The sequence below is a fragment of the Punctularia strigosozonata genome, assembly GCF_000264995.1.
Source record: "Punctularia strigosozonata HHB-11173 SS5 unplaced genomic scaffold PUNSTscaffold_16, whole genome shotgun sequence".
Lineage (NCBI taxonomy): Eukaryota > Fungi > Basidiomycota > Agaricomycetes > Corticiales > Punctulariaceae > Punctularia > Punctularia strigosozonata.
The window spans coordinates 78,199-104,893 of NW_006767448.1; the positions used below are offsets into that span (position 1 = coordinate 78,199).

Genomic DNA, 26,695 nt, shown 5'->3' on the forward strand with positions numbered 1-26,695 from the left:
ATACCATCGCGATATGTTGAGGTATTAGCTTCGTTGATCGCGGGGTTGTGAGCCGGTTATACTGTACATCGCGCATCGCCAAAAATCATATTTCATTTCTCCCTGGCTATCGGGTTATACGGACACGGGAACGTAGGGCTCGGGTCAGCATGCAGCGCCGGATCCGAGCAAAGATGCCACCTCCACATCGGACGTGAGCTTGATCAGGTAGCTGAAGTCCGCCGTCAGCGCTCTCGTCGCAATATGCGCCACCGGCGAACGCACTTTTCGTATAGCGCTTCCAGCAACGAAGGAGCGAACTCGGGTCCGGCCGTGTCGTTCAGCTGCAGCGTCGTCCCGGAACCGCCCACTACGGGTGGCGTGCTCCACGCGCCCGCCTCCGCCATCACGCGGGCCTTGACCGACGCCTCCTGCGCGCTGTCCGTGATGAGTGCGCGTAAGGCGGTGGCGTTTCGCGCTAGGATCGAAGGGCAGAACCCGGAGGTGTTAGCGGCGAGTTTCGCGGCGGCCACGTCCACGCCGGTGCCGATTCGGGCGGATACGAGGGAGAGAAGGGAGGCCGTGCCGGTGAGAGCAGCATCGACGCTGGATGTCAGGGAGGATGCGTCGGACGTGGCGAGGACGAAAGAGTCGTAGAGGAAGGACACCACGCTCCCTGACGTGCAGGTGCCGCTCGTGTCTCCCCACCGTGTTCCGTTACCGCGCTCGTAGAAGATGTATGGTGGATACGGCGCGCGGCTGAAGAACGACGCATCCGGTATGGTGTTCGTGGACACCGGCAAAGCGCTGAACAGCGCCGCGACGTGCGGGTCGTCCTTGCGGAAGTTACAGACCGGCAGCTCAGCACGAGCTAGCGCGGTGTGTACGATGGCATGCTCGAGACCCAGAAGCTCGTTACGAATAACGTCCAGAGAGGGCGGTGCGGTAAGCACAGGAGAGGAAAGAAGGATGGTAGTCGCGAGGAGGCGGAATACGCTCTTCAGCGACATGGCCTCGTCGAAGAGGTCAGGAATAAACCGGGAAATACTGCCGAGTACCAGCAACGCCGCATACCGCGGAAGTTTGTGACCATCGTGTAGATTGACTCGCGCAACGGCCGTACTCGAGGAAACTCATCGGTCAGAGTCGCAGGACCGCGCAAGGACTAACGGCGGGCGCGTGAACGCTGAAAGACTCACGCGTCTTTCTCTCCATTTGTTCTCATCGTCCGTGTTGGCCAATTCCACGTTGTGGTCCAAAGACGTCGTGCCCTTCACAGACTGGATCATGGATCACTGCTACCAATGCTCGGCAACGTTGGTGAAACATCGAAGCGCGGGCTTTCGGATGCGTTCGCTGCCGAATCCAACAGGCTGCCTTCCATCCTTATCCAAATCCCAGGGCCTCCTAAGGCTCGCGCCCTTCAAGATGAAAGATCGCTTTGATTGATTTGTCTCGACTGCCCAGCGATGCGTAGTCCTACCGAAACTGCCTCGTTGGTCGAGATGGTGCATGGTTGCCTGGGTGATAAACGAAGGAGTGCATCGGAGCTAGATACGAGCCAGCGACTACACGGCGCTATATTCAAACGTACGAGTCACAAGGCCGCTCAAGAACATTGGCCGTGCAAACGCCGTGCGAGCTCGCATCCCTCGTTGATAGCATTCATCTCTGCGTTGGACGCTAGCTCTGTTCGTTGTATTTATGCATGTCTATCCTTTCGATGGCACTGAACCGACAACACTATTGCTTAGCAGCGGTGTCTCTGTCTCTACCGAGCACTGCGTGCACGCGGACATGGGCGTCCGTCCCACGGCCCGCGAACGAATGCGGCACGTCATCAGAAAGCTCTCCAACCGGGAGCAGAGGCGAGAACTGGATGATATACGCCCTTGCAAAAAGACTACCTGATACTTGAACATCACTGCCACGGGACGCGGGGGGTATCGATTATAGACCGAAGATACTGCGCATTCCCTCGTTGGCGGGAACTAGCCGGGTTATCGGGAACACAGCTCAAACCTTTTCTCCCTTAGACGGCAAGACTCATTGATGGACAAGCACCGCCTACTCCGAGAATAAACGAGCTCTCTAACTGCGTGACCTTCGCGCTTCGCACCGCTCGGTGGCTGAGATCCGACGATATAGAATAGCTCCCCGGGGGCGAACTTGGTTCAAAGTTCCCTCATCTCACTGGAAAAGAACCTAGAGTCGACCAGCACCGCATGATCTGGGGATCTCTGCCGTGTCCAGAACCGATACATTCGGTGCGCTCCGTATTAAAGGAGGCTTGCACACCGCCACTACCCAGTCCTGTCTGTGCCTCAGGTTGGCTGCAACATGTCGACAAACTCTACTACTTCGAGCCCCTCCGCTGGAGGCAGCGGTGCTATACCGCCGTTTGCGCTCCCGATCATCGAGGCGTTCGCTCGCGAAATCCGACCCGCCATCGCGTTTATCATGATCGGCACTGTCTTTACCACCATCCTCCTCTCGCTGCTTGTCGCGCTCTTCTTTCTCTCAGACGCACCCCTGCGGAAACGACCCGTTTTCATCTTCAACGCCGGTGCACTTGTTCTCGGCATTGTCGTCGGCATCTTGAACAACCATCTTGAGGTCCTTCTTTTCTTTCCTCGTTCATTGTATGTATGAACTAACGATATCATGGCAGATCCATGCCATCCTTTCACCGTTAGATGGCGATAGCAACGTCGAGAATTTGGTTTACAACATTCTTTTCCTATGGCTCCCCTGGCTCTCCGAAGCCGTCCTCATTCTTCGGATCGTCGCCGTATTCGGCTCAAACAAGGCCCGTTTGGTCCCGGTGTTGATATTCCCGATCGTCCTGAAGTGCTTGCGGGCGTCCCTCATCATCTTCTACCTGCAACGCTGGTGGCTGATCAGCTCGGCAACGGGACCCTCGAACCCCGTTGCGCTCACCCGTCTCACTCAGTCCTGGACGCCCAAAGTGCTGTCGATCACGGAGATGCTGGACAACGGGTACGTCTACCGCTTTGGGAGACCATCCGATATAGGCTGATAGGTCATTGCGTACAGATACGCGTCAGCCGTATTCCTTTTCCAGCTGCGCAGTCAGTCGTCCGTACATCGAAACGGCCATATCTCCACCGGTAACTCCGGAAAGTGTAAGGATTTCTACCTTAAACCGAGGCGCTCGCTCACGCTCGAGGCGTACACAGACTCATTCCGGAACAAGGTTCGGATCCTGTTTTGGATAGCGACGACCAACTTTGTCGTGCCCGGTAAGCGCCACAGCCTCGCCGGCGCATCAGATGCTGACTTAGACTGCAGTTGTCTTGGACATTACACAGCTCATTCTACTGTTCAGGTCCGACGCGGTGACCACCGGATATGTCTCCATGGTTTGTCATATCCCCAAGTGCATCTCAATGGATGCGAAGCGCTAACGAACGCTCTCATTTAGACGAACGCATTCACCACGACGGCGTTTACCGTATTGGCGACGGTATGGAGCTCGAGCGTGAGCTTCAAAGAGGCGCGGGACACCAATATGAACGCATCCGGCGTCGTTTCGGAGATGCGGTTCACGTCCGGTCAGTCCAAGACGACGACCACCGCAACCATGGCATCCAGCGGAGGTGGAGGAATGGTGAGTTTCATGAGCACGATGCGGAGCTCGCTGGAAACGCGCCATGGGAGTGGCGACGAGAAAGAGGGTTTCGTCGGGCAATGGCCTGTACAGGAGGTTCCGATGAGGCCGTTGAGGGCACTGTCGACGAACAACTCCGCAGCGTGATTTCGGATCTTATGTATTGGTGATGTACGATCAGTGTATTGTATTGAGGCGTATACGTACGTGCCCGATCTTATGGTTCACGAGCTTGAATCGAGTATTCTTATCGTTCACATTCCCCGCGAAATTCCTGTGCGTTGTTCAATCAGTCAAGTGATCGGTTGATAAGTCACCTGAAGGAGCCTGATGAATTGTACTGGGAAGGTTGGACTATAATCCGAAACAAATGGCGAACATGCTCATGCTGAAGATGCGGAGAGCCTGGGATGTAAAGCGAATCGGGGTACACCCGATCCAAGTGTCGTTAACGTAAAATCAGAACTTCACTATCGTCCACAATGAAAATGCACTGCCATAGGCCTATACTTATTCCCATTCAAACTTGAAGCTCGTTCGAGATCGGCCAGTCCGGTTGCGCATCAAGAGCTACGAACCGGCTACTGAGCGCGACTCCGAGCCAATTATATCAAGCAGCGCTGGTGTTGCTCGTGACAAATGAGACACAAGCAAGAAAAAGACAGAGCAGAACCCAGATTGTCATTAACATCCACTGGGGCCGCATAATGGCCGAACCGCGTCTGAGGCGTTGTTGATGTGGACGGAGGCGTAGCTCAACTTGAGACATACTCACAGAAAGTAAGAATACTATCCATCGCGCTCTCGAGTCAAGTGGAAAGCGAGTAATTGCGGTAGACCGCGAGGGGTGAAGAGGTATAGAACATGCAACCTGTTGCATGTTCTAGGTCATTATTATTTCCATCCAACGTGGTGTTATGAGGCTGGCAACGTTGGGCGAAGCAGGTACACAAGCCCATGATGTCATTCGTTCCCGTGGGAAGGGACAGTACGTTCATCACATCGACGGCCGCAACCGTACGTCGTACGGAAAACGTTGCGTACATGGTTACAGTTTCTCTCCCCAGGCAGACTCTAGAGCGTGAAGACAGTTGTTCGTTACAGTGCACAAGATTTTCAGAAATTTTCACATTTTAAGGTCATATGCATGAGGTGATGCAGAATGAAGCAGAAGAGATGCCGGCCCGACCATTTTTTTCAACTCGGAGCTGGACTCCGAGCATTTTAGGAGGCTGTCATCAAGACAGTGACGTTCGGGAGAGAATGAAGCGAGGACACGAACGTGTCAGAGTGCCTGTGGTCTCGGTGGTGCCAAGAATTCCATGACCTTCCGTCTTGCTGTTTGCTTGAATAAGGCGACAAATTACCACCGATCCGTACGGGGAGACATCGCGTTGATCGGCTTATAGCACGTCCTTGAGGGGCTCCGAGCCGGGCGGCGATGTTTGATACGCAGCTTCCTGTGGGTGGTTTGAACAGCGAATGTGGCATGCGCAAGAGCGTCCGAGCATGGTGGCTGGGAGTCGGGACGGGGACGCCACCTTCCCGATTTGGGACAGGATAATACGATCATCTTCATCGGCGCACGGGAACGCTGCGCTCCACCGACCCCGAGCACACAGCAGACCGAAACTGAGCATCGCCCCCGACCCAACATCCGCCCGACGATTCTCCCAGTCTCGCCAGCAACCTCTGCCAGCACCACCACCCGCCCATCGCACTCGACAGCGCCCGAGCTGCCAACGCATCCGCCTCGTCTCGCTGCCACCCGACCCCAAAGTCCTCGCCAGTCTCGACCCATACTCAACGCCTACTCACCTTCTCACTCGTCTTCCACATCGCCATGCCGACGACGTCGATCCCGAGCAGCTCGCCAGAGATGAGCCCCAAGCGTATGTTTCAGCCGCAGCTCATGCCCTCGGGCCGTGCCAGGTCCACGCTGACGATCGTTCGCGCAGTCCCTCCGTCCCCGCCGCAGGCGCATTCTCCGCCCGCGACAAGTCTGGCCTCTTCTCCGGACCTTCGCAAGCTCACCTCCGCCACCAACCTCGCTCCAGGTGCGTGCTCTTCCTCTGCTGTCCCTCCCCTCCTTCTTTCTTCCCACCGCCGCTTTATCTCCCATCCCCTGCGAAATACAGCGCCCTCGCGATCTTTCTCGCATCTTATCTTTTCATCTTTCTTCGCCTTGCTGTGCACCATCGCTCGTCTTACGGCGCATATACTGACATGGAGACAATGTCCGACGCAGGCCCTTCGCCCCAGAAGCAACGGTCCCTCAGCCCGCGCAACTCGATCCACATGGGCAGAGGAACAAGAAGCCCGAACGACAGCAGCATCCCGAGCTCACCGACGTCCATGTATGCGCACCCACTCCTTCAATCGGCGTCGATGGCGTCCTGACTGACCAACGATGCCATCTCAGACACTCATCTTCGTCTGCCATCTTCGAGCGCGACGTCGAGCCGCTCCCGCTTCCTTCGCTGACGCCATCCACAAATCCGCCCGTCCATGCCGGAGGCGCGCCCAGCCCTGTGCACGGTGGTTTCGACAAGCAATCTATACACGGCGTACGCACGTCCCCGCTCGCGGCGATGCGTGTTTCTGACGTAGTCCTCCCGTCCTGCAGCCGAACCCCCATCTCATGCCGCGCGGAAAGGCGACGGAACAGCTCGAGCAAAGCGTGCCCAGCGTTCTCGATCAGGCCGCGACGTTGCTGACGGCCAGTGGACCGGTAAGCAGTGTTTTCATCTGCGATTTCTGTTTGGTTTTCTGGTCTTTGGTCGTGGCGCTGTCCGTGATCTGCATTTCGATGAGACGGATCCTGGAAGATGCCCGAGACACGCGTGGGCGATGGTGCAGGAGACGGAGAGATCCCATCGTCTCAGTATACGATGGTAGATCCCACTGCGGTGGAAAGCGAGGTGGTGTCCACATGCGCGTGCGCCTGATATCTGGCAGAGCGCTCCGGTCAACTTGGGAGACGCCTGTGCTCCTGATAGATCACCGGGCCCTGATGAAAGGCAGATCGCAGAGCTGCCTGTTTCGGCGCCATGGGCTAAATTGTCGCGGGAACAGCGATGGATGCCTGTTCGCGGCGCGAGTTACGTCTTCAGGTGGACGACCCATCATCCTTCCCTATTCATTGCTGGTGTTACGGTTCATGATGGAGCTAATCCCTGCCTTTCTCTCAGGACGAGGAGGATCAAATCGCGGTCGTAACGCCGGCTACTTCGGGCAGCATTGCTGCTAGCATGTTGGGTACGTTCTTCTCGCTCATTTCTATCTTCGACTCTTGCACCGTCCGTTGCATCTTTTTCGGTGTCTATCCTCTTTTTTTCTTCTTCTTGCCTTTGGGGCACGGTCGGCATCAACATGGCAACATGGAACCGTATCGTTACGGTCAGCAATGGAAGATCTCGGCTTAGGAGTTGCCCGGATATATCCAGCCCCCCGGACATCTCCGACGCCGGCGATTGAGCGACTTTGCCGCGCGGGTATGGGGGACTACATAGCCACTGCCCACACAGCCAGCGGGCGCTCCTGCGATTCCAGTGCCCGTTCATTGGTACGTTATATCTTGGTCTCAATGGAAAGCACGCACTGATGAAGAACGATAGCCGGATCTATACTCGGCCAACAGCGCCGCCGTTTCTTTCCACTCCCTCGCGCGCACGCATGGAATCAGACGAAGTTTGTCCGCGTATGGTCGTATGGTCTGCCGACCTCACGGTTGGCTCCTCTGAATGCGGGAGACGCACTCGCAAGAATAGCGATCAACAACAGAAGACCCCCGTCAGATTGGCTGTCGCGGCATGGACGATTGGATGCCACTGCCCTTCGGCGCACGTTGATCCCCCCTTTTCCTGAAGCTGCGGTTACATGGACAGCCCAAGGGACGGCGTCTCCGGATCCATCTCTCGCTATATATGAGGGCTTCGCGCGCGACTGCCTGCGCTCCCTCCTAGGGTACCCTCCGTCACAAGCTGTGGGTATATACATGCATGCTTGGGAACTATCTCACTGATAGGCAGTAGGCGGCTTCCCATCGTCGTCATATACTTACCGAGTCTTCTGCTCGCAACCGTTCACGCCGTTTGCACTGCCACTCGATCGTGATGGATCGGCATTTCGCATCCTCCCAGCTGCGCGTTGCTCGTCCCCTGCGCCCAGACAACGTTGAAAACACCGACGAGGACGCCATCGTACGCCGGAGAGCGTCAGCGCGAAGGCGCCATACCTTCGCATCCCCGCACGTGCGACCGACGAGTCAGTTCGCGCCTGTAAACATCTCGTTGAAAAAACCGCTTATGCTGATCCCGTTAGCACCGTCCACCAGCTCTATCCGGACAGGACCCGGTATGCCGGAACGACAGCCCTCGCCGATCCTCGATACGTCGCCCGTCGCCGCCTATAACAAGGCGTGGCAGCCGACACTGGCCCACCATACCAGCACGTTGCAGGCCATCGCGCAGGGCATGGGTGAAGGCGCGATGCTGAGCTCGCGAGGCGCTCCTCGCCGAGAGCGAAGAGTTGTCCCCCCTCCGGGCGCTGGTTTTCGGCCCCGTGGCGCGATGCCGATTCAGACAGCAGTGGCTCCTGCAGCGACGTCGCCGTCTACGAGTGCTATGACTTCACCGCTGTCGGGTACTCCTCCGATTTCTCCCTCATCGTTCGGGATGGCTTCGTATCCCTCGATTGGCCAGGCCGCCGCCGGGCACTCCACCAACTCAACTGCGACCATGCGTCGGCATCCGACGGTCGCTCCCGAGCGTCATCAACACACTGCAACGACCGCATCTGACGACAGCGACGGATCGGACTGCGAGTGTCGTTTACGCGCAGTTACCAAGTCGCAATCGATCTTCGATTCGACGTCGGTGCCATGATCCCTCTCGGTATTTGCGGGACGACTAGCCAAATCCCGGACCTTCCGTATTCTATGCCATCACTCGCTCGTCACTAAACGCCTCGGCTGGCGCTTCCCAGTGTCGGTCACGCTCATCGTTCCACGCTCAACCTAGTCCTGCCCTACGCCCGGGAATGTCCCTGACTTCTTTCTTTTATGCGGACCGTTTTCACTTCGCTTCTTTTTACCCCTTTTGTTATATTTGTATCCTTGGTCGTCTGTCGCTTGCGCACTCATGCTTATGTCTTGACCTTCACAGGCGATTTTGCGTACTCTCCCTCCAGCATCCTCGCGGGCACGGCGTCTCGTAGCCGCTCTCCGTCACCCATGGGTCTCCGTGCCGGTCAACGGCAGTCCCTCCTCCTCAACTTCCCGGGCAGTCCGTCATCCACCCCGACATCTCCTGTCTCCAATGCCTCCCAGCCGGCCTCGCCTCCCACTCGGCCTGTCATCCACACGCAGCAGACCATCACGCCCATGACTAGAGCGACCTCACAGCCCGGTTCACAAGTTGCAAGCACGCCTACATCGGCGTACTACTCGGCTGCCAGCTCGGAAAGCGGGAGCCCGACGACGACCACGATGGAGAACGCGCCGACGCTTCCCACACCTACACCTGCGCAAACTGGGTTTGCGGCGAGCAGTTCTCCCTTGGTTGGCTCCCGCCCGTCGAGGTCTCCTCAACGCCGCACTTCGACGCTCCTGAGCGTCTCGCCTACGTCCCCGCCGCTGACGGGCATCCCGCCGAGCCCGAACACTAGCAATGCGAGCAAGCGGCTCTCGTTCATCAGTTACGCCGACCTCCTCACCTCCGCTCCCGCCAACACGCTCTCGCTCTCGCAGCTCACGCACAACGCGACGACGGAGCCTCCGCCGCACATCCCGAGCGTCGTGAACGCGATCGGCGTGTCGTCCCAGGGCGGGTCCGACTACGGCAGCACGGTGCCGCGGAGTGGGACCGCCAGCTCCGCGAGCTCCCTCCATCGCCTGTCCGGCATCATGCCCGGCTCGATCCCTCTTCACGGGCACGGGTTCGGCGCGTCGAGCCACGCGGCGATGAGCAAGCGCGAGAGCGTGCTGCTCGACGACGTCGGCGGCGAGTTCGAGCGGGAGGGGTTCGGGACGGGGCTCGAGGAACGCCTGGAAGCCGTCATCGGCGGGACGCCCCCGCTGTCGGGCAACGCGTCGGCCGTGAACGCCAAGGCGTGAAGAAAGCGCTGAATTTTATTGGGGATTCATCGGATACGCTCTCATTGACGAAGCTCACGACCCACGAAGGCCATCGGTGTCACGAAGATCTGCTTGCTCCTTACGACGACGGACTACCGTACTAGCCGTTTAATTTTCCCGCCTTTCGCCCCTTCAAGACGGACGTGTCGTTCTGTTTTCGGTTCTGCCCCCGCCCCCCCCCCTTTTTTTTTGTTCGCGTTGTTTGTTTTACTAACGTGTCCCCTGCGGCCTACTTTACGCTTTCGTAATTCTTGTTCTGCCGGTACCGGTGTTGGAAGGCCATTGCTACGACGAGCCTGTCTATTGATGCGTTTGGTTCTTCCAGTGTTAGTGTTTGGATATGCAGTCATGGTGGATGCTCTATGTATGATCGGGGCTTGTCGTTTGCTATAGTCAGTAGGTGGGTAGAAACGTAAGCATACAACAATAAAATCGTCTGAAAAGAAGACTGGTGGTAGTGCTTGTCGTCGACGCCATCTCCCTGAGCTCCAGCCTCCTGCGCACGCGAATCATGCACGGCTACAACGCATGTCATTGTCTATCGCCCGGTCGACATGCTCCGCGTGGGTCGGAGCCCACCACCATCACGGCCCGTACTGCAATAAGCGCCCGTATCGCTACCCCTGAAGCCCGAAAACTCGTGCACTGTATTTTACTACTCTGACCCTTACCCCGACGCCGCGTAAGGACGGGAAACCGCAAAGGACCACTACGCGATCACAAAGATGGCCCAGGACGAGCTGGCGGAGATCGCTGGCGTGAAGCCCCTGCGCGTACTGGCCGACGGCGAGGAGGTCGAGGCCAAGTCGCAGTCCAGGTACGGCGCATCCTTCCTACCTCTCTTTCACACCGCTGAATATACTAAACGACCGGTGACGTGCAGTAAGAGCGTGTATAAAGTCAAACGCACGGCGGACCATTACCACTGCACGTGTCCGGTGCGTTCTTTACGGGCGTATGCTACACCATGATGACGGCAGGCTGACCGTATGAACGAGCAGGCGTGGAGAAACCAGAAGGGCGTCACGGTGGACGCGCGGACGTGTAAACATCTGCGCGCGATCCTGGGCGACGCGTACGAGGACGCGCGGATCGCGGCGAAAGGAGGGGCCGCGACCGGTGCTGGTGAGCATACACAGATCACGTTGTGCTCTATGGCTAATGGATGGCGGGCGGTGCGCAGCGAAGGCGAAGGGGGGCGCGAAGCGGAAGAAGGCGGCTGACGAGGAGGTGGAGGCGGATGGCGGAGAGGAGGACGAGAAGCCCGCGCTGCGGAGCAGCAAGAGGGTAAAGACCGCCTCCGGTTCCAATCCGCCCTCGAAGGCCAAGCCCCCATCCAAGCCGAAACCTGCATCGAGGGCCAAACGAACGCTCAAAGTCGAAGAGCCTGACGCGGACGGTGACGAGGAAGACCCGATGGAGGTCGACGGACCCCAGGCGGAGGGCGACGAGAAAGCCGTGGCTGCGGACGAATTGAGCGAGGACGAGATGGCTTGTATCGACGGCGTACGGCCGGCGGTGTACCTCAAAGATGGCGAGGAGAAGGAGGTGCAGTCGCAGTCGAAGGGCAAAGGGAAAGCGGCGGGCGGAACGGTGTACAAGATCAAGCGGACCTGGGACCACTATTACTGGTATGTTATTGCTGCGCGCGTATCGTGCGTCGTCGCGATGCTCATTCATACTCGATATCTTGATAGCTCGTGCCCCGCTTGGCGGAATCAGGTGAGCCAGTCTTAACTTGGGGCACATACTTGAGGTTTCCATTGACCCTCGCTTCCCAGAAGGGTGTCGTGACGGAAGCGAGGACGTGCAAACACCTGCGCGCCACGCTCGGCGTAAGCTATCGCCTCCTTGTGCGCATACAATACCACAATCTGATCAGGAACGTATGTGTAGGACGCGTATGAAGATGCTCGGATCGCGCGCAAACAGGCGCAAGGTGCTCCTGGCGTGACGGGCGCGCCTGACGCGTCAAAAGCGGGTTCGAAACCCGCGTTGAAGCGCGGCAAGCTCGCATCCACGTCCAAGGCGAAACCGGAGAGCGCGGCGTCCAAGCCCGCGTCGTCGACGAGGGCGACAAGGGGGTCTCAGCGAGGTATGCGCGTGCGTGTTGTGTAGGCAACAGCGCTCACTGTACGGGTCACAGAGACGATCGAGGAAGAGGAAGCCGAAGACGCCGAAGGCGAAGTCAAGGAAGAGGAGGGTGCGAGCGACCATGGCGGGGACGCAGAAGGCGAGCGGGCTGCGGCCGATGACGCGGATGAGCTGGCAGTTGTCGGCGGCGTGCGTCCGGCTGTGTACCTCAAGGACGGCGAGGAAAAGGAGGTACAGTCTCAATCGAAAGGGAAGGGCAAAGCAGCGAGCGGGACGGTGTACAAGATCAAGCGGACATGGGACCATTATTACTGGTATGTCGATGATGAACACGTATCCTCCATCCCAGCGATACTCAGATGCACGTTCGCTTCTGAAGCTCATGCCCCGCTTGGCGGAATCAGGTGAGCCATTTCCAGCAAGGTGGTCAGCGTCGTGTCGATATTATCCCGCTCTTCAGAAGGGCGTCGTGACGGAGGCCAGGACGTGCAAACACCTCCGCGCTACGTTAGGCGTAAGTTCCATCCCTCCTGTGCGCATACGACACTTCCGGCTGACCAGGCACGTTTCGTGTAGGATGCGTACGAGGACGCCCGAATCGCGCGCAAGCAAGCACAAGGCGCTCCGGGTGTGACTGGCGCGCCTGACGCTTCCAAGGTGACGTCCAAGCCTGCCTCGAAGAGCGGCAAGCCCGCTTCTTTGTCCAAGACGAAGCCACAGAGCGTAGCGTCTTCGTCCAGGGCAACACGGGAGTCGAACCGAGGTACCTTCGGGCGCCTGCACTTGCTTAGACTGTCGTGCTCATTGCGGTGCATGTAAAATAGAAGCGATTCAAGAGGAGGAGGCCGAAGACGCTGAAGACGAAATCAAGGAGGAGGATGAGGTCGATGAGGTCGAGGAGGTCGAGGAAGACGAGAAGCCTAACGACTCACCGGGATTGGCGGATGAACTAGCGTGCATCAACGGGGTTCGACCGAAGGTGTACATGAAAGATGGTGACGAGCGTGAAGAGAAGAGCATGACGAGTTCATCAGTATACAAGATCAAGCGGACTTGGGATCACTATTACTGGTGCGTATTCTCCTCCACTCCTTCCTGTCTTGTAGTCACTGACGGCCGTGTTTGTCGTCGTTCAGCACCTGCCCAGCGTGGAGGAACCAAGGCGGCATGCCGGTCAACGCGCGCTCGTGCAAACATCTGCGGGCGGTACTCGGGGTGAGCGTCGTTCTCGTCTTTGTAGAAGGATCGAGTGCTAAGTCGATGGCGTGTTCTTCAAGGACGAGTATGAGGATGCGAGGCTGACGTTGAAAAACCCGCACGGGTTCAAACCGGCGTCGAAGGGCAAGGGCAAAGCGAAACCGCGGTCGAAGAAAAGTCAGCCTCCCTCGCTCCCTCGCTCGATTCGCATGATCTGATGTATCGGAACAGCGAAAGGGGACGGCGGAGAAGACGAAGACGAAGACGAAGACGCGGATGCGGACGACAACGCCGGTACTCGGAGGGTCCCTGAGCTGCTCCTCGCGAATAAGTGGGACCTCGAAAAGGGACCGGACCCGACGGGCTGGTGGATGTCCGAAAAGCTTGACGGCGTTCGGTGCGTGCGGTATCGGCCAGGGTTTGGTAATCGTGTATTGACCTATGCATCACAGGACGTACTATGACGGGGTGGCGAACAAGATGTACAGCCGACTCGGGAACGCGTTCACGCCACCGGATTGGTTCTTGGACAGTGAGTAACTACGGTTCGTTATGGCGCGCGAGCTCTCGGCTCATGTGGACACACAGAGCTCCCCAAGGATATCACACTGGATGGCGAGGTGCGACCCAGCTCATGTCTTCGTTCCAATCACTGAGCCACCATGCACAATTCACAGCTCTTCGGTGGACGCGGCGAATTCCAGAACACGGTGTCCATCGTCAAGACAGTCAACTCGCCACATTGGCAGGGTATCTCGTTCCAGGTCACATGCTGCTCATCTGTGCTTGGATCTCGTCTAATGAAGGCGCGTTCAGATCTTCGACGTGCCCTCCATGGGCGAAGAACCCTTCGAGGACCGCCTCGCGTTCCTGGAGCGCACGTTCGGCGAAAACGGGGAGAAACGGCAGGCGCAGATCGAGGTTGTGAAGCATGAGCGGGCGGAGAGCAGGGAGCATGTGATGAGCAAGCTGGAGGAGGTGGAGAGATTGGGCGGCGAAGGGCTGATGTTGCGGAAGCCCGGGTCGTGAGTGACTTCCTTCTTTTCTTCTTTTCAAGACCGGTACTGATACGACGTGGCAAAAGGTTATATGAAGGGAGGAGATCGAGCACGCTGCTCAAGATCAAGGTGAGGCAACACAAGTCAGGTCGACGGTGTCTGTGGCTGACTTGCGACGATAGAGCTTCTACGACGCCGAGGCCCGCGTGGTGGGATACGTCCCCGGGAAGGGCAAGTACAAGGGGATGACGGGAGCGTTGCAATGCGTCATGGCGTCTGGCAAGGTGATGCTCCCCTTCGCAATCATTCTACTGGCTTTTTGACTTATTGTCTGGCCGGTTTGCAGAAATTCGCGGTCGGCACTGGGATGTCGGATAAGCTACGTCAAAACCCGCCGAAGGTCGGGACGATCGTCGTGTACCGGTTCCAGGAGCTCACCCGGGACAGCGTACCGCGGTGCGTACTTTTCTCTCCTGCATCTGTGATGAGATGGAGAGAACCTGATGACGGACATGGTCGGGTAGGTTCCCGTCGTACGTGGGCGAGGCAGTCGATAAGACGGAACCGAAGGACGCGGAGGTGCCGGAGCATCGGAAGGTGGTGACGGGCGGCGACGATGCGTGAGGACGATGATGGTCGCATATGCTATGCTTGAGGAGGATGAAGGGCACTTCCTGAGGATCGCGCTGTCTCGCTCTGTCCAGCGCAAGATGATTTATATCGTTGCTGTGCTCTGAGAGCATATGCCCATGCCAACGTACAATACAAATGTTCGCTCTACCTGCCGTCGGTATCGCCCTTTACAAGTCCAAGGCATCACCGTCCTACACAATGTATGCATGCGACCGAGGACAATCCACGATCAAGTGGTAACGCCACCTGCGAACGATTCGTCCGCTCAAGACTTATCCTTCACAGGAATGTCGTGCCCCGTGGCGGTCTTGAACCCACGTCGAATCGCATCCGAGATCTGCTCATCCTTTGCCTGCACGCGACAAGGTCAGCGCACGGGTCAAAGAAGGGCACGTAGAAACGGACCTGTTCAAGCGCGGACTCGTTGGACTGGTTGCCTTGGCCAAGGATGTGTTCCTGCACCCAGTCGACGCCCTTGTCGAGTGCGTCTTTGACTGCCGGTCAGCGTGTGTCACACTCTCTCAACGTGCATGTACCTTCTTTCTTCTCTCCCTGCGCGCCGCCGCCGAGCGCGCTGTTCAGCTTGCCCATCAGTCCCCCGGACGAAGAGTGCGATGAGGTGGTGGTGTCGGTGTCGTGCGGGCGGGCGACGGAGTTGGCGCCGGACATGGTCCCGGGCTGGGACGAGCTCGTCGATTCGGAGGCGAATTGCTTGAGGAAGTCCATGGGTTGGCGGGGCGGTAGGGGGGATATCGTGTCAATCATGAGGTATATAGGGCGATCGGCGCGAGTAAATGATGTCAAGACATGGTGGTGGTGGTGGAGTCGAAGCCTGCCAAGGACATCGGCCAAGAGGGGTCGCGGTCGTCTGCAAGACCAGTAAAGCGATGTCTCCTTCCTACCATGTTTATGCGCTCGACCCTCGTCGCGACCGTATCATTCTCCGCAGGCTGTCAATTCTCCTACCTCTCTTTGCATGATGTATCACGAGAGTGGCTGTTGTACAGATTATCAACTAGGGATCGACGAATCCGCTGTTCTGCACGGCGCGCCTCCGGAGCTCCTTATGCACTCTTTGTCTTGAGCCTATGAGTGATATGAGTAAGGGTATCCCCGAAAGGCGCACTGTAGCGACGAGATAGGATTCTGCATTGTCCCCGGCGTATACTTATCTGGCGTGGATGTCTATAACGGCGCCTCCACGATATGGTTCCGAGAAACCTTTATAGGTCATGTCCTCTCGGACCCCTCTCTGTCAGTTAATGCTCGTAGATATGTCGTGGGCTAGGGGCGCCTCCACCTCCACCTGGACTTTCCGGCGACATGTTGTTGTGAGTTTCAGGGTGTTCTGCTGAGACCTGTCTGATCAATCGCATAGTCGGAACGGAAACGCAATTTTATCTGCGGCAGCCATGGCAGTAGTAACGTCAGTGTTTACTTCACGAGTACGGCTTCTCAGGTGATCCCCAAGAGGCGCATGGCAGAAGCACGAACATCGCATGCAGCAGGCGCCAGAGCTGTCAAGGGTCCCGCGCAGTTAGAGCGCCACGGGGCTGGGAAGGACCCCCGTTAATACAGTTAAAGGTTGGAATATTCGCTGACCCAAAATGAGTCGTATTGTCGGCAATTTTCTGCTTCCATCGGCACGTTTTTGTCGGCAAATATTCCGACATCGGGCCTGCGGCGCCCATTTCGTCCGCCCTCTATTCCGGCATCGTGGGAATTAATGGCTATATCTGGGCTGTTCCTCTCCGGGCCCTCGATGGTTCGATCCTTTTGTCGACAAATATTCCGACCTTGGTTTGTCGCTCCGAACGGATGTCGCCAAAATTATTCCGGCCTGCGGCGCCCTCAGACGTGCTTTTGTCGGCAATTATTCCGACGTACGGCCCTTTTCAGGGCCGAAAATGTCGTCGGAATATTCTAACATTAAACCGTATTAACGGGGGTCCTGGCTGGGACCAGCCGTAATGCCTTATGCCGATATGGCGAGAATTGTGCGGTCCTGTTTCGCGTGTACATGGTCAGGTACAAAATATTCGTTCGCGGATAAGCGGCTAGTTCTGTACCGAAAGCTCTTTAGAATGCGATTTTCAACCTCTCTAATGCAAGGAAAGAATGAGTAAGGGTTTTCTTCGGCACACCGTATCACCTTTTGAGAACGTACTATTGGACCATTACTCTCGCTCCTCCTTGCTGGCCCCACAGCACGACCGGACTGTGGACCTAGTTCCGCTCATAAGTGAGGTGATCATCGAATGTCACTCGTCAGGGGATAGCATCCGTTATCTATTGTGCTGGGCAGCAAGACAGAATTGTAGATGTCGAGACATCGTTAGAGGGGGCACTGCACATGGGAAGTGGACCCACAACTACAATCGATTACAAGTCGGTAATTCATGATAACCTCCCCATCACGCCCAGCTCTCTTACTTGCCATGACCCGTGAGGACTGTCTCTCCCCAGGCCTGCAGTCTAACCGATATTGGCTTTCTATCACACAGAAGGGAAGCTACAGCAGAGACAAGATTCCATGACAAGCGACCATAGTACTGGCAAGGGCAAACTGTCCACTAGTTATGCGCGGAGGAGGGCGTGAGTCATTCTCATCCTATCGCAGATTTCCTGTGACATTGATGAGCTTGATGCTGCAGAGAAATGGAGGCAGAACGGGAAAGACAGGAGGTGACATCCTCCCCGCTTAGGATCTATACTCAGATCGCAGTGTCACTGACGTTTCACACATTTCACACAGGCAGAACGGGAGGAGCAGGAGAAACGGGAGCAAGAAGCAGCACAGCAGAAATAATGTCCAGACGAAGGAATAACGAACTGGGCTAATCTAACGTCTCTGTCCTACGTTAGATGCGCTCTCACGATGGCTGGCTGCCGTACATGGTGTTGCGCTGTCTAGATTTCGTGCTTCCTGCTTGTCGTTTCCGTGCAGGGACGGCATCACACGGATTGCTTGAGACGTGTGCGCGAAAGCGGACATTTCACCGAACCACCGCACGAAGGTGAACGGGTCGCCCGATCTCACCCGACCTCACCCTCGCAAAAGGAGGTGCGCGCGGTCGAAGTGCACTCTCAATTGATCCTGGAACGTTAGTCGAATGACACTAAAGCATGAGTCCTGCTGCACGTGGAGTTGTAATGCATTCGACGAACGCGTTACTCGCAACATCGCTGGCGGCAGTCATGTCTACTGCGAACAGCCGTGGGGCGAATCCTGCCATGGTTCGAGTGCGGTCAGCGAGTAGCCCGGGGCAGCGACGACACCAATGCAAAAGCGATGTATCGTCGTCGGCATGGATCTCTGGTATTTTGGCCGTCGAAGAGGGTTGGGGCGTTGTAAGAGCTTTGTGAAGCGAGCCAAACATATCATGGGTGAACAGCTCATGCAAAGTAGTAATGAATCAAAGCTATGCTGCCCGCATAGCTCGCTGGACGCAGAAAAGTACAAAGCGGATGAACAGGCTTGTCCGCGAGGAAAAGGTAGCCAAGCAAGCAAACACAAACAACGACCGGGCCGAAGGAGTTTCGCCCCACTGACGACCGCCTTGACTACTGACGCTCGTCGCTAAAGCGAGTGCTCTCATTCATTATTCCATACCTTCCATATTCTGAACATGAAGCAACCCTTGGACGAGAATCAGTGCTACTATCGCGGTTTTGTTGGAGTATCATCGATCACTGAGCTGGTTCTGCGCTGCTAGATGTACCACACAGCCTTCACGCCTATAGGACGAGCCAAAGCTGTTGAGAGTACAACACGAGATGCCCTCGATACATCTCGCCTTGTTACACTAGGACCTAAAAGATGGCTCGAATGCAGACTGGCGGCACTGTCAAGCTTTCCCTTCCCTCCATCAAGTCGTACCACGATACCCCCGTCCAAGAGTCCCGCCCTTGCAATGAACCGAACCATACAGATACTCGAGATTAGCACGGCAGCGACGAAAGCCGTACCCATTGCAGGTAGTTATCTTGAGGGTGTTCTCGGCACTGCACTGCAGATAGCGAAGATCGCGGAGGTGCGTCGTATCTACGACGGGATTCGGACAACTTGCTGACCCTCATCTCAGAAAGCAAAGTCCAACAAAGAAGACTGCCAAGCCCTGGCACGTCGTGCCGCAGCGGTAGCTTGTGCAATTGTCCACAAAGTTATGTGCATGGAGGTGCAAGAGGTCGCGAAGTTGACTCCAGACATACACATCCTTCTGCGGTAATGCCATCGTATTCCGCCCTCCATGGCGCTCACCCCACCACTAGGGCCTTGGACGATACACGAGCGCTCGCCGCGAAGCTGGCAGAAATCACCTTCTTCAAACGGCTCGCTAGCCAATCGAGGATCAGCACCGAGTTGCGCAGGATATCGTCAGAGTTCCAAGACGCGATAGATATCTTCGGAGTATGTGAAGCACGCGAGCTGTTCTCTGTTTTGGTTGACGAAGGCCCCAAGATCAATTCCCAGATTGATTCAGGGACCAGTATAGCGCATCTTAAAATAGCGGTCGAAGGCATCCAGACTACGGTGGACAAGATCGCGGTGAAGGAGCAGCCCGAAAGTTCGTACGACGGCGACGTGAGCATGAGTTTCCGTTCTCGGCTTCGATGGTGTAACTGATGTCTCTACTAGTACCGATTGTTTCGTAGTAGCGATCTCGTGATCGCCGAGGAACTACGGGTACTCAACGGCAATGATGCGGCTGCATACCTGGTAACTGTCGGCCAGACCAACGAAACGTATGTCATGAAGAGATATGCTCGTCGCGATGCAGCATTCCGCGCCAAGATCGACTTCCTGCGAGGCGTACGTCTTCGGTGAGTATTATCATTGTGCTCGAGCCCGTTGCTCATCGTCGAATCGCAGATTTGCTCACGTTGAGCAGTTGATTGGATATTCGCGGGACTCATCTGACCCGTTCTACGTTGCCCATGCAGGTGACCTCTGAGCACCGAAACTCTCCGGTTCAGCTGTATTTATGGATGTGATTAGGTCGCGTGGATGTCGAAGCTTGCATGACAGGCATTGCCTCTGAACAGCAGCTGAGAAACGCGGTGATATGGGTACGTTGATTCGCCTGAGCGCCGATGAAGAGCTCACCTCCCTGCAGACGCAGCAGATGCAGGTTCGCTTCTGGCGATGAGGAATGTTCGGTCTTCTCATCTTTTTATAGAGCACAGCAGACTCCCTGCTGGATTATATGAGACAGCTGTATCGACGAGTCTGGAATGGAACACTCGGTCTGGATGGCCGGGGGGATATTACTGTGTGCTTGGAGAGGACCATGTTTGACGTGCGTCAGAATTCCATACAGCTAATGCCCCTCGATAACACGCTTCGCAGATCCGCTACACTGCGTACGTCGATCAAAGCGACCGGGTCATCTTTGATCTCGAGTTCTCCGAAGTCAAGCCAGAGCGGCGCAAATGCCAGTGGTATTGGAACAACAACTATGATCGATCCGCTCTCATTCAGGTGGTTCCGTTCATGCTTGATAACCTTGTCGCCGAATGCTCATTGCTCAAACCAGGCGCAACCTACTTGGTCACATCAATCCTCTAACGAAGCCCTTCACAACGCACTCGGCTCTACTCCGCTGCAGCTGCTGGAAGCGTTGCTTTCAGCGCGAGACGTTGGAGAGGTCTCCGATCACCTATACACCAAACAAGTGCTCGACTGCCGATTCATAGGCGCCGGGCCGGTTATGAACATCCGTTATGATGATCGGCCATATGTCTGTGACCGAGCTCAACTGGGATCTCGATATTTCATTCCTACCCATCGCTCTGCTTCGTGGATCACTATGAATGGGCCGGCGCAAAAGGTGGGGAAGGGTACATATGTGGAGCTCGCGGATGGAACTATCAGGTACGGCTTTCAGTCTTCGCTTCAATGATGGGTGGTATACACTGAGCTTGATATATTACAGGCACACCGTCTGTTTTGACGGCAGTGTATGCGGCATATCGGTTCGCGAGTTCGCATGGCCGACTGCAGATACGCCAGCAGCGTGGCTATGGTTGCTTCAGCATGCAGCCCAGACAGCCCATCACCATGGGATTCTTGCCACTGACCTTGGCGCAGGTCAGTCGGCATTGTATAGTTCAACGTTCGATTGCTTCCGCTCATTTTCGTTGTTTTAGTGACTGGATTGCTCATGTTCCGCCAGACGAAGCTCGTATTGCCGTCTGGAGGGGCCACAATACCCTCCACCATATATTTCTTTGAGTACCCTCCTGTTGAAGTCGGGCCAGTGCACGTGGCTTGGGGATACTGGGCCTGGGATGAAGAAGGGCAGCACACCTCGACCGTCAAGTCTTGTTACTACGACGGCTGGGTTTGGAAAGTTGTTCTAGAGCTGGGTGAATTGTCGTTTAAGATGACGCGGTGAGCTACTACGGATGTGTATTATGATGGAAGCAATCTTGACAAGTATTTCTCTCGCAGTCGAACTCAGTTCGAGTATGCGAGTCTGTCCAATGATCTCGCGCAGCTCATCCGGGATTGCGTGCCGGAGGTAACAACGGACTCGTGATCGAAGCCCCCACGACGCTTGGCGGCAAAGTAACACTACCGTAGTATGGTCTTTTTGTAGTTGGCAATAGCCCAGAATTTTCGAGCGTTCCGGTGCAGACGCCGATGTTTATCTTTCTGAGGTGTCCATATGAGAACACGGTCGACAGAGTCACCACGAAACGCGAGGTATACATCGAAGTACAATCTGAGCCATAGCAAGTCCGTAACGCGGTTGAACGCGAAGGTGCGACTTTGCGGGATACATGACATAATGCTTCAGGTCCTGCGCACGACGGCGCGATCGGATTCGAAGAGAGAAGCGCGGCGCTAGTCCCGTGGCTTGCGCATCTGATCCAGCCCAGCCCGTCTCGGTCAACGACAATGAAACCGTATATAACGGTCCCGACGATGCCCCGAGTCGACGCTAACGCCAGACGACCGTCATCATGAAGCTTGGCCTGCTCGCGTTCGCCGCCGCGTTCTATGGCGCACGAGCAACATACATCGACCCGAGTGTGCTCGATGCCTGCCCAGGTTACGACGCGACGAATGTATCGACGTCCGGCGCGGACCTCACCGCGAACCTCGTCCTCCGAGGCCCATGCGGCGTCTTTGGCGACGACGTGAAGACTCTGCGGCTCGAGGTTTCATACGAGACCTGTACGTTTCCTTCGACCTCCCCGCATATATGCGCGGTATTGACAGGTAGACAGCGACGCGCATACATCTGAAGATCACCGATCCATCCTCAACGCGATACGAAGTTCCGGATTCGGTCTTCGCCCGCCCGACACCGGACGCCACACCACCGCAAAACGCGAGCATCGAGTTCACCTACACTTCCTCGCCCTTCTCCTTCTCCATCCTCCGCGCCTCGACGCACGAATCGCTCTTCAGCACCGGCGCACATCCCATCATCTTCGCGCCTCAATACCTGCGCGTCAAAACCGATTTACCCGCGCACGCGAATGTGTACGGGCTCGGTGAACACACGGACACCTTCCGCCTCCCGACCCTTAACTTCACCCGGACGCTTTGGAGCCGCGACGCTTACGGCGTGCCGAACGGGACGAACCTGTACGGAAACCACCCCGTCTACTTCGACCATCGCACCAGCGGCACGCACGGCGTGTTCTTCCTCAATTCCAATGGGATGGACATCAAGCTCGATGAACCGGAGGGGAGCAACACGACGACGTTGGAGTATAATGTGGTTGGCGGCGTAATCGACATGTACTTCCTTGCAGGGAGCATGACGGACCCGAACGAGGTGGCGAGGCAGTACGCAGACCTTGCAGGCAAGCCGGCGGAGGTACCGTATTGGAGCTTGGGGCTACACCAGTGCCGATTTGGTTACGAAAGTGCGTTTGTCCTTCTGGTCTTCACGAAGCTTGCGTGCTAATGAATAATGCAGGCTTCGTGGACGTCGCGGACGTGATCGTGAACTATTCCAAGGCCAATATTCCACTCGAAACTATGTGGACCGACATCGGTGCGCTCTCTTTTTCGCGCGCATATATGGACTGAGCTTACTGGTTCGACAGATTACATGTACAACCGTCGCGTTTTCACTCTGGATGCCGTACGTCCTCTCCCTCTTCGCTTCCCCTTGATTCGATCTTGAACACTGACACCCCGATGCCCCCCGTAGGACTATTTCCCTACGTCCCGCATGCGCGAGATCGTCGACTACCTGCACGCGCACGATCAGCAATACGGTGCGTTCCTGCCTGTTTCTTTGACATGTCTCTAAAGGAACATGGCACTAATATGATATTTCCTCTAGTGATGATGGTAGACCCCGCGGTTGCCTACCTTCCCAATGAGGCTGACAGCGCATACGCCCGCGGTTCTGAGAAAGGCGTCTGGCTCCGCTATCCAAACGGCTCCTACTACGAAGGTCTTGTCTGGCCCGGTGCGTGTCTCCCTCTCCTTTGTATCCTTTTTCTCTTGGCCCTCTGACTGGACTTTCCTATTGTCCTGAATTTATTGTTCGTCTGCGCCCAATCTGCTCTTCCATTCTCGTCTTCACGCATGCTCCGCGAAACTGACGAATGTTACGGACAGGTGTTACCGTTTGGCCAGATTGGTTTAATCCCGACGCGTCCCCCTTCTGGACTGCCGAGTTTGCAAGCTTCTTCAATCCATCGACCGGGATCGACATTGACGGCGCGTGGATCGACATGAACGAGCCTTCGAGCGTGAGTCATCCTATTCTCCAGCCGTCCTCCTCTATAACGTGAGGCTGATCGGTTCCGTGTAGTTCTGCGTTTTCCCGTGCACGGATCCGGCACAGCAGGCGATCGAGCAGAACCTGCCACCACAGAGGACAAGTTCACCACCTGACCCTGACACACCGATCTTCGGTGGCACCGCGAGCGCGACGGCGAGTTCATCAAAGGCAACTACCGCGAGCGCAAGTTCGGCTTCAGCCGTGTCGTCGGTTTCTGTTTCAGCAAGTTCCGTACCGGCGAGCTCGATTTCAACTTCAGCAACGTCGGCCTCCGCGAGCTCAGCTTCGGTCGCAGCATCTTCGGCCCCTAGAGCCTCAGCTTCGGCGATCAGTCCAAGGGAGAAGAAGATTGGGGCAGCAAAGCGCGAGCAGCAGCCGATCAGCCACGACGGCGAGGATATGAACACGCCGCCGTACCAGATCAACAACGCGGCGGGCGTGCTATCGAGCAAAACCGCTGATGTGCGTGTGCTCACTCTTACGGGCGTTCCATGCAGAGACCGATATCCTCGTAGACGGACGCGACTCATTACAATGGACTGATCGAGTACGATACACGTTAGTCCTTTGCCTTCGGTTGCTGTTGCCAAGTGGCCTGACCTTGCCGTTATCGACGCAGACAACCTGTACGGCACCATGATGTCCGCGGCAACCCGCGAGGCGATGCTTGCCCGTCGCCCGGGACTGCGCACGCTCGTCATCACACGCTCGACCTTCGCTGGTGCCGGGGCACGCGTCGGTAAATGGCTCGGCGACAACTTCAGCACATGGTGGCATTACCGCGCCAGTATCGCGGGCTTGCTCGGCATGACGACCGTGTACCAGGTGCCGATGGTCGGAAGTGACATCTGCGGTTATGGTGCGCCTTATATTCGCTTTGTGACAGTGGAAAAGCAGGGACGTTGATGCTTGGGGGTGTTTCAGCCGAGAATACGACGGAGAACTTGTGTGCGCGCTGGGCGATGTTGGGTGCATTTAGCCCGTTCATGCGAAACGTAAGTCTCAACAAGATACATCTGTGATACGAGACAGACCTGACTGATGTCTCATGGGGATATTTAGCATAACGCGGACACGTCCATCAGTCAGGAGTTCTATCGCTGGCCGACAGTGGCGCAAGCGGCGCGCAACGCGCTCAATATTAGGTTCGTCACGGTCCACGTCTGGCTATTTTGGACGGATGCGCTGACACGGACGATAGGTACCGCCTACTCGACTACCTATACACGGCGCTGCACCAAGCAAGCGTGGACGGCACGCCCGTCGCATCGCCACTCTGGTTCGCATACCCCTCGGATGCGAACACGTTCGGGATCGACCTGCAGTACCTCTTCGGTCCCTCCGTGCTCGTCTCGCCCGTCACGGAGGACGACGCGACGTCCGTCTCTTTCTACCTCCCAAATGACCGCTTCTACGATTTCGCCACGCTCGCTCCGGTCGAAGGTACTGGTGCACAGGTCACACTTGAAAACGTCAACTTCACGAGCATACCGCTGCACATCAAGGGCGGCTCGGTGCTGCCGTTGCGTGTGAGCGGTGCGATGACGACCAAAGCGCTCCGGGCGACCGACTTCGAGCTCGTCGTCGCCCCCGGGCGAAACGGCCGCGCGACCGGCAAGCTCTATGCGGACGATGGAGTGTCGCTCACGCAGAACAAGACCACTCAGGTTGACTTCGCGTTCGCAAACAACGTGCTGTCGGTGAAGGGCAGCTTCGGGTATCCGCTCGGGGTTAACGTACGACGTGTGCGGGTATTGGGCGCAAAGAGGCCGCTGGGGGCGGAGCTCAGTATCGCCGGGAAAGGCAAGAATTTGAAGGTTACTTGGGACAAGACACCGCAAGTGCTAAATGTAGACGTGGGGATCGTGTTTGGTCAGGATTTCCAGATCAAGCTATCGTGAACTACGTGAATAATATTTTCTCCCATGGGCACGGGCTGCTGGTCAAATTGATCGGTGTGCGTGACATATTTCCACTTTCTCGATGCACTTGGTCGCTCGTCCATTTTGACCTGCGACGGCCGATTGTAACGGATCTGCTCCAAGCATGGCGGAGGACGTGAGCGCAGTTGTGCGGGTCTGAGGTCTTGCGCTCCGGTCGAGAGTATCCGCGGAATACATGAGTTGGTCTGGCCGAACCTGATAACATGTGAACAAGAACCTACATCCAGTATCAGGAACGACAGAACGGGAAGAGCCTCGAGGACGCGGGATGTCACCCTGGGCCTCGCACTGGCAGGCTGTAAAGTGCTTCGCGGCATCTTGTACATACAACACACGGGATGCTTGAGATACGGCAGTGTATGGTCCGGCGTATGCCTCGTTGTTTGAGCCAGATATATGACAGATTAGAAGAAGGAACACGAGGCAAACCTATGGAACACCCAAACGGTACCCAAGATGTTCCAAGCAGCTGTGAACTTCTGTTGTGACAAGGGTCCACCTCGTCGGGACGTCGGCCCGTTCAATGGCTCTGCGGCGCGACGGCGAGTCCACATTGTCGGAACTTAAAGCGCTTGCATGATGAAACAAACCCTGGTTTGTGATAAGCTCGGTGCATCAGTAGACCACGCGAAATGGAGGCATGAACCGAAGTACCATCTAGTTGCTGTAGAACGGTGGTCATTTTCGGTCGTAGTTCGCTTTGCTGGTGCCAGCATTTCTCGATCAGCGACCAGAGTGTGTCCGATGGCGTGATCGCGCAGCCATCACCATTCATCGGGCGACGAGGCCGTTGACCTTCCAGAATCCGTACAATGACAGTTGCCTCACGGCGGATCTCATAAAACGGCGGTCTAGTGGTGTAAATCTAAGGATTTAGGTATCAGCTGGGTATGGTAATGAAACCACAAACATGAAGTTATACCTCATAACAAACACATGCGAACGAATATACATCGCCTTCAAAGGTTGGTTTTGAGGTCGGATTGCTCTGCGATGAAAAGCGTTCTGGACACAAGAGCTCAGGAGCGGTCCATCTTCCACCCTGGTGGTTCTGCGTCGCCACCTGAGTGGCGTACTCGCTGAGAATTCTCGATAAGCCGAAGTCAGCCAGACGAGGTCTGCCTGTGTTGTCAATCAGGATATTTACCTGCGTCGAATTCAGACAGTTTCGGACGATACAGGAAAGGGCGCTTACGCCTCGCAAGTCTCCATGAGCGACATTCATTCTGTGCAAGTATTCCAGCCCTTTGGCCGTGCCGTGCATCTGAGCAACCAGGTAATCGCTTCGCGGAGACAACAATCCCAGTGAGTCTTACCAATTTCTTCAA

The 26,695-nt window shown here is 56.4% G+C and overlaps 7 protein-coding genes across 7 annotated transcripts; 5 read left to right on the forward strand and 2 right to left on the reverse strand.

The window, feature by feature from the left end:
- Positions 1-2,319: 2,319 nt before the first annotated feature.
- Positions 2,320-3,757, forward strand: PUNSTDRAFT_47283 (uncharacterized protein; the record flags this gene model as incomplete). Its single annotated transcript, XM_007387932.1, has 5 exons — positions 2,320-2,595; positions 2,651-2,979; positions 3,037-3,242; positions 3,312-3,328; positions 3,425-3,757. The coding sequence occupies 5 exons, from the start codon at positions 2,320-2,322 to the stop codon at positions 3,755-3,757; spliced, it is 1,161 nt and encodes a 386-aa protein (XP_007387994.1).
- Positions 3,758-5,288: 1,531 nt separating this feature from the next.
- Positions 5,289-10,123, forward strand: PUNSTDRAFT_146285 (uncharacterized protein). The gene is made up of 8 exons (XM_007387933.1): positions 5,289-5,502; positions 5,569-5,667; positions 5,859-5,967; positions 6,033-6,177; positions 6,237-6,341; positions 6,802-6,868; positions 7,934-8,353; positions 8,776-10,123. The coding sequence occupies exons 1-8, from the start codon at positions 5,454-5,456 to the stop codon at positions 9,723-9,725; spliced, it is 1,944 nt and encodes a 647-aa protein (XP_007387995.1). The 5' UTR covers positions 5,289-5,453; the 3' UTR covers positions 9,726-10,123.
- Positions 10,124-10,354: 231 nt separating this feature from the next.
- Positions 10,355-14,701, forward strand: PUNSTDRAFT_92533 (uncharacterized protein). Its single transcript, XM_007387934.1, has 23 exons — positions 10,355-10,563; positions 10,630-10,684; positions 10,748-10,871; positions 10,930-11,377; positions 11,444-11,468; positions 11,528-11,581; positions 11,643-11,841; positions 11,893-12,154; positions 12,220-12,244; positions 12,301-12,354; positions 12,417-12,603; positions 12,665-12,911; positions 12,977-13,055; positions 13,118-13,214; positions 13,269-13,434; positions 13,490-13,569; positions 13,626-13,657; positions 13,715-13,801; positions 13,854-14,062; positions 14,122-14,164; positions 14,218-14,319; positions 14,382-14,491; positions 14,560-14,701. The coding sequence occupies exons 1-23, from the start codon at positions 10,472-10,474 to the stop codon at positions 14,657-14,659; spliced, it is 2,877 nt and encodes a 958-aa protein (XP_007387996.1). The 5' UTR covers positions 10,355-10,471; the 3' UTR covers positions 14,660-14,701.
- Positions 14,702-14,713: 12 nt separating this feature from the next.
- PUNSTDRAFT_55344 (uncharacterized protein) lies at positions 14,714-15,563 on the reverse strand. The gene is made up of 3 exons (XM_007387935.1): positions 15,205-15,563; positions 15,074-15,156; positions 14,714-15,020 (listed from the first exon to the last, which is right to left on the reverse strand). The coding sequence occupies exons 1-3, from the start codon at positions 15,392-15,394 to the stop codon at positions 14,934-14,936; spliced, it is 360 nt and encodes a 119-aa protein (XP_007387997.1). The 5' UTR covers positions 15,395-15,563; the 3' UTR covers positions 14,714-14,933.
- Positions 15,564-19,421: 3,858 nt separating this feature from the next.
- On the forward strand, positions 19,422-21,210 carry PUNSTDRAFT_116288 (uncharacterized protein; the record flags this gene model as incomplete). Its single annotated transcript, XM_007387936.1, has 10 exons — positions 19,422-19,492; positions 19,542-19,612; positions 19,668-19,738; positions 19,786-19,800; positions 19,849-19,968; positions 20,019-20,150; positions 20,206-20,543; positions 20,605-20,759; positions 20,819-21,062; positions 21,123-21,210. 10 exons carry the CDS (start codon positions 19,422-19,424, stop codon positions 21,208-21,210), a joined length of 1,305 nt encoding a protein of 434 aa, XP_007387998.1.
- A 422-nt stretch (positions 21,211-21,632) lies between these two features.
- Positions 21,633-25,346, forward strand: PUNSTDRAFT_55346 (alpha-glucosidase). Its single transcript, XM_007387937.1, has 13 exons — positions 21,633-21,851; positions 21,905-22,552; positions 22,606-22,683; positions 22,736-22,773; positions 22,843-22,909; positions 22,978-23,106; positions 23,259-23,392; positions 23,455-23,886; positions 23,940-23,982; positions 24,044-24,283; positions 24,349-24,419; positions 24,487-24,569; positions 24,626-25,346. The coding sequence occupies exons 1-13, from the start codon at positions 21,638-21,640 to the stop codon at positions 25,323-25,325; spliced, it is 2,877 nt and encodes a 958-aa protein (XP_007387999.1). The 5' UTR covers positions 21,633-21,637; the 3' UTR covers positions 25,326-25,346.
- A 679-nt stretch (positions 25,347-26,025) lies between these two features.
- PUNSTDRAFT_38427 (kinase-like protein) lies at positions 26,026-26,514 on the reverse strand (the record flags this gene model as incomplete). The annotated part of the gene is made up of 2 exons (XM_007387938.1): positions 26,026-26,232; positions 26,290-26,514. Coding segments are annotated over 2 exons (432 nt in total), but the record flags the coding sequence as incomplete, so codon positions are not given.
- Between the last annotated feature and the right edge of the window lie 181 nt (positions 26,515-26,695).